The sequence below is a fragment of the Gymnogyps californianus genome, unplaced genomic scaffold, assembly GCF_018139145.2.
Source record: "Gymnogyps californianus isolate 813 unplaced genomic scaffold, ASM1813914v2 HiC_scaffold_51, whole genome shotgun sequence".
NCBI lineage: Eukaryota > Metazoa > Chordata > Aves > Accipitriformes > Cathartidae > Gymnogyps > Gymnogyps californianus.
In genome coordinates, this window is record NW_026114411.1 from 210,678 (window position 1) to 222,927 (window position 12,250).

Sequence of the window (12,250 nt, forward strand, 5' to 3'; positions counted from 1 at the left end):
CATACCATATGACCTAAACTAAGCGAAAGGAGAAGGAGGAGTGGGGGGCATTTGTTATTAAGGCATTTATCTTCCAGAGCAACCGCTAAGCGTACTGAAGCCCTGCTTCCCAGGAAGTGGCCGGACATCGCCTGCTGATGGGAAGTAGAGAATAATTTCTTTTTGTTTTCCTTTGCTTCCATGCGCGGACTTTGCTTTTGGTTTATTAAACTGCCTTTATCTTGACCCATGAGTTTTCCATCTTATTTTCTCCCCCCTTTCCTGCCAAGCAGGGGGAGTGATAAAGCGGCTTTGGTGGGCACCTGGCATCCAGTCAGGGTCAACCTACCACAGTCCTTTTTGGCGCCCAACGTGGGGCTCAAGACAACGGCAGTTTTGTATTAAGCATGTGTCGTGGTTTAACCCCAGCTGGCAACTAAGCACCACACAGCCGCTCGCTCACTCCCCCCACCCAGTGGGATGGGGGAGAGAATCGAAAAAAACCCCAACCTTGTGGGTTGAGATAAAGACAGTTTAATAGGACAGAAAGGAAGGAAAAATAATGATAATGATAATAAAAATAAAATTACAATAATACTACTAAAAGAATTAGAATATACAAAACAAGTGATGCACAATGCAATTGCTCACCACTCGTTGACCGATGCCCAGTTAGTTCCCGAGCAGCAGTCCGCCCCTCCCAGCCAACTCCCCCCAGTTTATATACTGGGCATGATGTCATATGGTATGGAATAGCTCTTTGGCCAGTTTGGGTCAGCTGTCCTGGCTGTGTCCCCTCCCAGCTTCTTGTGCCCCTCCAGCCTTCTTGCTGGCTGGCCATGAGAAGCTGAGAAATCCTTGACTTAGTATAAACACTACTTAGCAACAACTAAAAACATCAGTGTGTTACCAACATTATTTTCCTACTAAATCCAAAACACAGCACTATACCAGCTACTAGGAAGAAAATTAACTCTATCCTAGCCAAAACTAGGACAGCATGCTATAGCTATAGTAGTTATTAAGTGGCAAGCTCCTGTGCAGGTCACGGAGTTTGTTGGCTGCACTGCTTATCTCTTTATTCTGCTGGTGAAAGAATCCTGATTTTTGGGACAACACTTTAGGGTCTTTTACTGCTTCCTTTATACACTGATACTCAAGGACTGTAGAAGAGGAAGACAGCGCTACAGATTACTTGGGAGTTATTTAGTCTGTTGCAGCCTTATCCCACTTTCCTTGAGAAGCATCATGTGGACAGGTTCTTCATCCTGCTGTTTCCTACTTTACATGATAACAACCATCATCCCCAACCCATTTCAGTGCTGTAGCCGATTTACAGATCACGCTTACTATTTTACATAAGAACCACAAACCATCACACTTGTGGACTATGACCATTTGCAGAGCACAACAGGAGAAAATGCGATTTGCTGGTAATCTTGTCTCCCTCTGTCCTGTGTGAGCTAGCTGCAGAGCCAGACTCTGCAATTAATGAGGTAACCTGATCACATTTTAAAATTGAAACTTCATTCATTTTTCTATCACCTCTTTAGAAAATTAAATACTTCTCTTTGGTCAATACATTCCATTATGCCTGTGTCATAAACAGCTCAACTATCTTATATGAAAACCCTATCGTATTTCATGTGTATTGGTATTTGAAAATTAAAGTCTAACTATCCTTCTAAAATGCAACCTTTATAACTAAATGCATATTTGATCTAAAAGCATCTGCACTCCATGCTTCAGCTCCATCTACATCAGAAGAAAACACTTATGGTATATTAATATTACAAGAAAAATACAGGAACTATCACCTTCATTTGCCACAACTGCAGGAATCTGAAAAACACACTATTTTAGTATTTGGCATCTCTCATCATCCTTCACTAAGATTGGTGATTAATCCCCTGCAATTTTTTTTTTTTAATAAATTAAGAGAAAGCAACCCCTGTGCTTCCCACAAAGTCCACTGCTTCCACACTGTATTATTTCAATATCTAACAAAGAAAAAGGAAGAATCAGAGATGTTTAATCAGTTTTGCTAATCTTGGAAAACTAGCAAAAAACCTTGTATTTGGCTCTATTATAGAGGAACATCACAACAATCATGGACAGTGAGAAGCTGTAAATTCTTACCAAGAGAAAAGGGAGATGCAAGGGAAGAGAACAGGCTTACAGTTATCAAGAAAAAAAAAAAAAAAAAGTTCTGTGGTTGCAACAGTAGATAGCTAAACAGAAAAGGCACTTAAGCCAACAAACTGAAGTCTCAAATATTACCAAATGTATTAGGAGCCAGAACAAACAACACTATTTCTTACCTTGCCCAACAGGGACAACAGGGACCCTGATTTGTTTTTTTTTGTTTTGTTTTCTTTTTTTTTTTTTTAATTTTACAGAGCTTTCAGGAATGGTGGGAGACAAGGTGTCCCAAGTAAATAAGTGTGTGTTCTCAGGACTATTTTTGATGTGCAACACTAGGCAGAGAAGCTATCCAAACTGTGATAAGATTGAGAACAGGCATATGATAATAGTTTAAATAAGTTTCTCTGAAAAGTGTTAAAAACAAAACAACCCCTAGAAAACAGCTTCACAGTTTACTGAGATAGTGTATCGTTCAGCTATTGCCTCCTTAAATTCTTTATATGCCTCAGAGGAACAAGTGCTCTTTCAGCAGCTCTCTGAAGGCTTAGCTAAAGGTTACGCTATTTTGGACGGACAACTAATTCTCTAGCTGGTAAGTGACCAGCTGCCTATTTATGTACATAAGCTAAGGAATTTGCCAGCACTAGAACTAAAAACCCCTTTTGCTGCTTTCAAGTCTTCTGCATTGTGAACTTGTGCTGGAAACAGTTAAACCTTTTAACAGTTCAGTCTAGGACAAAAAGATGATTCTTTCTCTGTTGTGTGTCACTATGAAAGTTTAAGGCCAGTGTTCTTTAAGACAGACTATTAATCCACTTGTACCAGGAACAGAGCAGTAACAATCAGGTCAATTTATCACACTAAATGCTGTGTTCAGTAGGCAGAAATAATAAAGTAACAGTATAAGTATAGATTGGGCTACAATGGACAATAAAGGAGAATGCCAACACCTCAACAACTGGAATATTTTCTTAATAAAGCAGAACTTAGTTTTGTGGAGTCATAATTAGCTAGCTGTCCAAATAAAGCAATGAATTTGATACGATAAAATCTTTGGCATATTGATATAATCCTTATTTTCAAATAAGATTTCAAGGAGAGGTCCTCTAACTTCACTTTGAATTAGTAAGACAAGACTATTATATGCTCATCAATTAGCATGACTGAATTCCCCCCCTCCCCCCCAAATAAGCCACGCAAACAAGTCTGATTACAATAGAAGTTATTTCAATTTCCTCACAGTTGCACGCATCTGCCAACTTGCCAAAATCACCACCATTAATAGACCCCATGCATACAATACTTGGCTGACAACATTTCATAATTTATAAAAGGTTGACTTACACAGAATGATAGATTTTTAACAAGTCAGACAAGTGAACCAGTCACTGTCCATAGTCACTACTTCTCCCCATGCAACAGAGGTTACCATCTGGCAGCATAGCAGCCAAGTCCTACTACAATTTTCAGACAGCTCATTAAAATAAACTGAAAACAAATTTTTTATGAAACCAAATAGAACAGAGAATCCAGCAAAATTTTACAAATTCTTGTGCAAACTCTTCAGTATAGTGAAACATGAGGAAAGCCACTAAAAGTAATAAATTTGAGTGTATGCATTTTTGAAAGAATATAGAAATATTTTCACCCCAAAGTACAAACCAATTTGATAGAGATAATTAAAAACAAATATCACAAATAGATCATAAAAGAGCATCTTTTATGTTAAGCAGTGATTTAGAGTAGTAATTTAAAATTTACTAGCTATGTAGCTTCTAGAAATTATACTTTCACTAGTATCTTTGTACAGTCAATGGTGATTTGCCTTTTAGCTACCCCAATATAATAAGTGAAGTGACTTACCATTCTTGCTGACATCCAGTTCCCTGAGATTAATGAGATTTGCAATGGATGCTGGCAATGTGGTTAGATCATTGTCTGGCAAACTCAGCTTGTGCAGAGACTGACAGTTAAAAAGTTGCTGTTGAAACAAAGAAAAAAAGTGAATGCGACTTTCTCTTAGTTTCCTCTATATAGCTTTTATTTTTAATCCCTTTAAACTTCTGACCTTACGGCTTGAAGGCCAGACTATTTAAAGTCTTTTGCTACAAAAACTTTATTTAACTAGTTTATTCAAAATTGACTAAGTTTACAATGCTTAGGAAAGCAAAAAACTGCAAATGGTCACAATAAGCCAGCAGCTATGCTTAATACTTCCTACAAATTCCTTCCAGTATCTCAGAAATTGTGACCTGTAGTTACACATAGTCCTGCAAACATCGCAAAATATTTTCCATAATAAACATGCCACATAATACCCCAGAAGTAATTAGTTTCTTAAAAAAAAAAATAAAATTTACATTTTTAAAAGTTGAATCATTCTGGAACACAGAATTTGATCTTCTCTAAAAGTTTAAATTTTATTCCACTATATCTTACAAGTAGTTTTGGGTTTTTTCCCCTTCTGTGCTTCCTAGCTCAAGTACACCAAAATCCAACAAAAATACGATGAAAACTAGTGAAAGTTTGATCTAAGGATATAGCAAACTGTATAATCTCTTCTGTATATATATTATAATTTGTATCAAATATTAGCTCAGAGCCAGATCTCTTCCTATATGCAAGGTACCTTGAGATTCTTACCCAAAGCTTTACAAATTGACAAAATAGGGCAAGTAATATTACTGGAACAGAAGAAAAAAAAAAAAATCCTCAAATGATCCTCAAAGCTTACAGATAGTACAAAATAAATATCTGTAAGAAAGTGGATGAAAAGGTTCATCTGAATAATTTATGATGAAATATTCCTTTCCCAACAATTTTGGATAAGATCATTCATAAATACCTGGGCTTAGTGTTCTTTTCTTACGGAATTCTGAGAAAAGATCAGACAAAACCAGGAAGTCTTCTACGACTAAAAAAAAAATTTATCCCAATCAATGTCCTAGCAACAAGTTTAGTTCAACTGAAATTTCTTGGGTCTTTCTCAATTATGAGGCCATTATTTCAACCACAAACCATTGAACAAGCCCCATTCATTTAATGTTTGCATATACCACCCCAGAACAAAAGCAGACAAATTAGCAAGATGGACAGCTCAAGGAATGAGCTTTAGCTTGCCTACTGATGTTTCCAATTCCTCAGAAGTGTGCACCTGTTAGAACTAGTTGATATCATTAAGGCTTTGAAGAGTTAAAGTTACCTTAGGATATTATATGGGAACGAGAACTTTGATGAGCTCATGTGTTTTGGAGCCGTTCCTTTATTTTAGTACTTCAAGCAAGAATATATACTTAAAACTCATCCCTGAAAACAATAATCTGGAATCATTAGAAATTTCCCTGATTAGTCAGGTGAAAACAAATGCAGCACAAGGAATTGCAAGATCCCTAAAGGAAAAGGGGGGGGGGGGAGTTTTGTAGGGTGCTGACTTTGTAGTTGTTCCTTTTGTTGTTTTTTAATGTTTGCATATTCAGTGATTAAGTAGATCATCATTACTGGTAGTAAACACAAAAAGTCATATAATTAAACTCTATTTTACTACAGAATTCCAATTTCTTCCGAACAGCAAAGTGAGCGGGAAAACTAAAACTACTGCATTTTGAGCTTCTCAGCTCAAATGCACACCGTGGCACTTGGGATAAACAGGGTACCTTTTCAGATGTGATTTAGCACACGAGATGAAAACATTTCAAATGCCCAATCACTTTTGAAACCGAGACTACAACACCAGTGTTTCAGGTAAAGTGAAGTCCTTCTCTACCACCATCTTTCTCCCCATTGCAGTTTGCTCATGCTGCACCCTCGGCCAGTCAACTTAACTGAGGAGCTATACTGTAAGAATCAATTTTTGAAGTACGTTGGGGTTCTGAAAAGATTGAGGGCAATTAAAAAAAACCACAACCACATACACTGACAGGCCATTTCAGCGATCAGGTTGACAAGACAGCCCAAAACCAGTTGTGTTGGGGCATACAAAGGGCAGCAAATTGCAAAAAAGGAATAAGAACACACCACCAGGGGCAAAGAGTAAAGGGGAAGAGTGGAAATTTCTTAATTGGGCTTCAGAAAGCTGGAGACAGCCTAATAAGTACCGCACCCTTCATCTGAGAGGATGGCTTAATTAGAAGCCTTTTTCAGAGTTGAAAGACTAAGTAAGCTTGGGTTAGGGAAAAGGCATACACAGCTTGAAACTCTGGCTCCAAATCGGCTAGGATCATTTCAAACGTTATAGGCCTTCCCTTACAGACCTTCTATGGATAGTTTTAAGATTACAATTTCTATCAAACAATTAAATAAAACATTTTTACTATGTCTTTACTACTCCCTAATCTCTCTTCTTGTTTCCTTTACAGTATTTGAATTTACATATGGGGGGGGGGTTCTTATGAAAATTGAAAAGGTAGTAAAAAATAATGACCAAAATGACTTAAAAGCTGAAAAGAATGCTTAGCTTCTCAAAAATAAGCCTATAAGGATGATTTACTACAATGTACAAATACATTAACATTACATTAACAAATACATTAAGTGTAGGGTATTACAGGTCCCTGCAGTCCAGCAAAGAAAAAGGAATAAAACACAAATGTTCAAGCAGTCTTTCTAGTTGTGTGGATAATTTAATCTTAGACTAGATCAAGGCAAGTGGTAGACTGCCCACCTTTCAGTTTACTCACATATCAAAACTGGATTTCATATAGGAACTGATTAATGAAAATCAAACGGCATGTAACAGAAAAGGAAGATAAAGCAGACTAACAGCCTCTTCTGGTCTAGAATGCCAACATGCATTCATTTGATCACTACAGTACAGTCTTTCTTCCTCTTTTAAGATTACTAAAAGGAATTTTTTAGAGAATTATCAGTTTGGAAGATGTTTGCTTAGTTCTTATGATTTGGGAAATAAATTAGAAATTTAATGCAAGAAGAGTTCAGAAGATTTAATTTTTTGGCTAAGAAAGGTATTTTATTCTGTTTTTTAAGCATTCAATTTTATTCTTTTTATTAAAGAATGAGAGACAGGAATGAAGTTCTGAAATCATCTGAAAAAATCTCAAAGGCTGATACAAAGTCTTTAGAAGCAAGCTACTAAAACCTAAAGTGTCTAAGTCTAGAGTAAAGAAATATCTGCTTGGGAAGAGAGAAGAATAAAATAGTAGAAGTTCTAAACTGTAACAGACTGACAAATGTCTAGTTTTAACTAATATGTTATTAGCTCTATTCAACATACAAATAGGGATTTTCATTGATGGCTTCTCAGGAGCATTTAAGGGTGGAGTTTCAAAAGCACTCAGCTGGTTTAAGTCAGCTTTACTGGAATCCAGGGCTTCTGATAACTGTCAAGTTACTATCCTGAAATTGCTTTATTTCCTTATTAGTTTCATTTATCTTTCAAAAAAAATCCAAACCAGCAAAACCTGAAGTGGTTATAGGAAACTTTCCAAAAAATCTAACAAAGCATTCTACAGTTGTCCTGCATGACAGTGAAGATTTGCACACAATTGTGACAAAAGAATTTTAAATATTAAGTCTTTACTCTAACTATTAAGTCTTTAATTCCATCAAGGTAGGACCTAGTAATGGAAACAAGTCTATTGTAATGATCACTTTGTACTTCCCAAAAGTCTCACTGGCACAAATTTTCATTCTTTTCTCTAGCATACTGTTAATTCAGTGTGCAACTTGTCCTCAAATTTCAGAACAAACAACAAATATTAATTTCTATAATAAAGATGTAATCAAAGTAGCATTCCAGCTCTCTAGTTTTTGAACTTTTCAGAAAGTCTCTTCAGTCACGTACCAAAGAAGAAAGCAGGACTTCAAGTGAATAGATACTGTGGACTGTAGTTGTCTTCTGTGGGCACAGAGATCTGAACAAGACATTAATCTTGCTTCTTCTAATCTTCATGTGTTATCAGAGATTCAAAATAATGCAGCAATTTGTTGAATACAGTTAGTCAATTTGAGCAGACTGCCACAGAAATAAATTAGCCTGCCTCTTCTGCTAGGTACCTCTCTTGGGCTGGATCAGCTGTTTAAGCAGTTTCATCCCAATTCAGTACAGCAAACTAGTCAAGCTGGAACGCAAAAACATTCCTTCTACCAGGGTTGCTTCTTCTGGGACCAACATTTACTTAAAAGTATTTGGCAAACTGCAGCCTAAAAGCTGAACCATGAAGCTAGACACTATCAGCTTCTACAATGCTGATGAAGTAACAGAGTTAATAAATGTAACTAAAAAGAAAACCACCCAACATACCTTCGGAAGCTCTTCGATTTGATTAGCATCTAAGTAGAGCTCTTCCAAGGTCTTTTCAAAAGTAAAAATCTCCTTAGGCACCTGTTCCAGGCTGCAGTGAGAATAATCAAGCATAGTGACCGCTTCCTCCTCTCCACGCAGACAGCGGCATGGCACCAGCCGCACAAACAAATTCCGCTTTGTTGTCATTTTCAGGCACTGTAAAACAGAAATTGGTCTATTTAAAAACCAACAAGACAACTTCAGAAATACTTATGTGGGCAGCTTCTCTAACTTCCCCTGGCTGCTAAAAAAGAAAGAAGTGTATACATACCTGCATATATATATGTGTGTGTGTGTATACACATGAGAGAGAGAGGGGAGAGAGAATTTTTCTTTTAAACACAACAGATCTGTAGTGGTATTAAGTGTGGTTAAAAAAAAACCTACAGACCCCGGAGAATGAAGTAAAAATTTAGTCTGTAAACTGGTCACCCAACACAGCCCTACATTGCAGAGAAGCAAAAAATTTTGAAGCAGCAGTTCTGAAGTGTCAATTGTGTTTTTACAACATAGCTTATCCTTACCTTTACAAAGGTTATTGGGATGATATTTTTTGCTTAATATAACAAAACCCACCCTCTACAGAGCATTAAGGATTTAGCTATAGGAAATCTAAATATTTTTTTTTGTGATGAATAAGATTAAATTCATGTGCCTTAATTTCAAATCCCTCATTTAAAGACAGAATACAACACAGAGAACCAGCATGATTTCTACCAACTCTTCTATCTACAGTTTAAAAGGAAAGGTTTCCAAGTGCACAGATAAAGTTCCTTCAATTTTTGCAATTCCATTCAGTTTGGAAAACTTCAACACATCTTGCTGTGCACACTGGAACTAATGAAACTTCACCTTGCTGTAGAAACACATCTTCCTCTAAACTCAATCATTGCTACAACAGTCCCCTCTACTCTCCATGGCCTCTATAATATTCCTCCTCAGCAGGAGAGAGCAAATCTAAATGGTGCAAACTGGCCAGCTGATTACTGACCGCATACACCAGCCACATTCTGCCTCCTTTCTCATCAGCAAGAACACAAGTTTAGGTCTCTCTCCTCTAATTAGCAACCAATTTTCACAAAATTCAGAAACAATCATCTTCAAAATGTTACCTCAAGTTTCAAGTTTGGCTGAAATCAAATGACAGGCTCAATTTTTCAGGAAGGACCAACATGTGCAGACAGACAACATGATCATGTAAGCTTCATTTCCTCAGGAAATTGGTCTAAAAATACATACTTTTCCAAGACAGTACTGAATATTTATTTTCTTAGTCAAACTGCCAACACTCCAAATTAAAATATGCTTTTTCTTTTTAAACCAAATTTTTTTTGAATTGCAGAAATTATATTTCAACTTCCGGATTGGTGACAGGAAACTTTCTTCTCCAAGTGCAAAAAAAGTCTTTCAGACACATTTAGCAGACTCCACTTCAACATACACAGAGTATGCTAGGAATACGGGGAGAAAATAAAATACCGTGGCCACTGTGCTATATGAAGTCACAGGCTGCAAGACCCCTCTCCTTACTAAGACATGAAAAAAGGTCATGCACTTGCATTTTCATCTATGAGCAGCTAGCTTGCCAAGTACTTCACAGCATGTTTAATTTATACAACAACAGGTCGAGGGGCTGCTGTACTTCAGTGTTTTCACTAAACAGAAGTACATCTTACCACTCAGGCTGGATACAGTCAGATTCTACATCTATCCATTAAAAGGATGGAAGAAAACTCTTCATTAGATGGTGGGATGTCAAGACTTCCTTTTTTAACAATGCATTAATGTTGCTAGGATTTTATTACAGTGTTGATTATGTATCAAAACACTTAACATTTTCCATAAAACTCCATGTCTGTTATTTAAATAAAAAGCAATCTAAAAATAAGAATAAATGTACTGCAATGCAAAACATTTAGAGACTGCAAATTCCATGCTGGAGATTTCCACAGAATGGGAAAATCAACAAAAGAGACAGCATAACCTCTTCCTGCTTCTTCCACAGGAACAGACTTCCAGCATGGCATCCTCCAGCCACCCACAGCCAGATGCCAAAAATGCTACTGAAGCTGACGTACTCATTGACTCAGAGCTACCCACGCCTTCTCCAAGCCTCAGAGGCCACACGTGAAGACACAAGAGGAATTCCACTGCCAACATTTACAAACGAAAAAAGCCTTTAACAAAAAGAAATATTGTCTCATTTTGTTCTATCATTTCAGCAATCTGCAGAGGCATGGAAAAACACACCACTTCAAAAAGAAGCACCAACAGCAGTCTCTTCAAACAGGAATATAAACAGAAGAACATATGCCTTGGAAACAACAAGGACTGGAAGCAGAGATTGTATGTATGAGTTGATGTGCTGGTTTTGGCTGGGATAGTTAATTTTCAGGGATGTTTTAGTTATTGCTGAGCAGTGCTTACACAGAGTCAAGGCCTTTTCTGCTTCTCACACCACCCCACCAGCGAGGAGGCTGGGGGTGCACAAGAAGCTGGGAGGGGACACAGCCGGGACAGCTGACCCCAACTGACCAAAGGGATATTCCAGACCATATGACGTCATGCTCAGCAATAAAAAGCTGGGAGTAAGAAGGAGGAAGGGGGGGACGTTTGGAGTGATGGCATTTGTCTTCCCAAGTAACCGTTACACTTTATGGAGCCCTGCTTTCCTGGAGAGGGCTGAACACTTGCCTGCCGATGGGAAGTAGTGAATGAATTCCTTGCTTTGCTTTGCTTGCACGTGTGGCTTTTACTTTCCCTATTAAACTGTCTTTAACTCAACCCACGAGTTTTCTCACTTTTACCCTTCCGATTCTCTCCCCCATCCCATCGGGAGGGAGTGAGCAAGCGGCTGTGTGGTGCTTAGTTGCTGGCTAGGGGTTAAACCACAACAGTTGATTACCAGAAGTCTGGCAGGGGAATACACACCTATAACATACTAGCTGCAGCCATCAATAAGTTTGCTTTGTCAAGTCATTTCAACTTCTGAGAATTATGTTTTGGTTTCCAGAATATGAAAAAGTGTCCTGGTTTCAGCTAGGACAGAGTTAATTTTCTTCCTAGTAGCTGGTATAGTGCTGTGTTTTGGATTTAGTAGGAAAATAATGTTGATAACACACTGATGTTTTTTAGTTGTTGCTAAGTAGTGTTTATACTAAGTCAAGGATTTTTCAGCTTCTTGTGCCCCTCCAAGTGAAAGCAAACTGTGGCCAGCACTCTGCTGCCAAAGGGATTGAGAAAAATGCATTAGCGATATCACTTGTGGCGTACCACTTGGCTGCCTTTGACTCCAGTTCATATTGAAGTTCTAGCATGTCTGGCACGGCAGCACTCAGCAGTGGCATGACTTCATTCAGGCCACGATAGTCTACTGTTAGTCTCCATTCTCCATTAGACTTTCGCACTGGCCATATGGGGCTGTTAAAGGGTGAGCGAGTCCTGCTGATCACTCCTTGGCTCTCCAGTCGATGAATCAGCGTATGGATGGGCTCGTGATCGAGGGGTGGACCTGACCATGGACACTATTGCACAGGTTATCCATGAATGTGAAACATGCGCTGCAATTAAGCCAGCCAAGTGGTTAAAGCCTCTTTGGTATGGGGGACGATGGCTGAAATATAAATATGGGGATGGCCTGAGAGTGAGCCCCGTTCTGTTGGTGGGCCTGTGCACTACTTGCGTGTCTGTGGCCATGACAAGAGCCCGCCCCGCGCTCACCCGCTTGGCCCACGGGTGTCTCAGCGGGGAATGCGTGAGGTGGGGGCGGGCGAGGGCGCCGTTAACTAGATGGTTCATATAAATATAGAAATAAGATACTCTTTT

At 38.3% G+C, this 12,250-nt stretch overlaps 1 protein-coding gene across 7 annotated transcripts in view; it reads right to left on the bottom strand.

Moving 5' to 3' along the window:
- LOC127028957 (erbin-like) overlaps positions 1-8,576 on the bottom strand; it is a 79,749-nt gene extending 71,173 nt beyond the window's left edge. For all 7 annotated transcript variants that reach the window (XM_050914634.1, XM_050914636.1, XM_050914635.1 and 4 more), the window contains exons 1-2: positions 8,384-8,576; positions 3,988-4,105 (exon numbers count right to left, since the gene is read on the bottom strand). In XM_050914634.1, the coding sequence (XP_050770591.1) occupies positions 3,988-4,105; positions 8,384-8,572 (307 nt within the window). In that variant the 5' untranslated portion in view covers positions 8,573-8,576. The remainder of the gene's footprint in view (positions 1-3,987; positions 4,106-8,383) is intronic.
- Between the last annotated feature and the right edge of the window lie 3,674 nt (positions 8,577-12,250).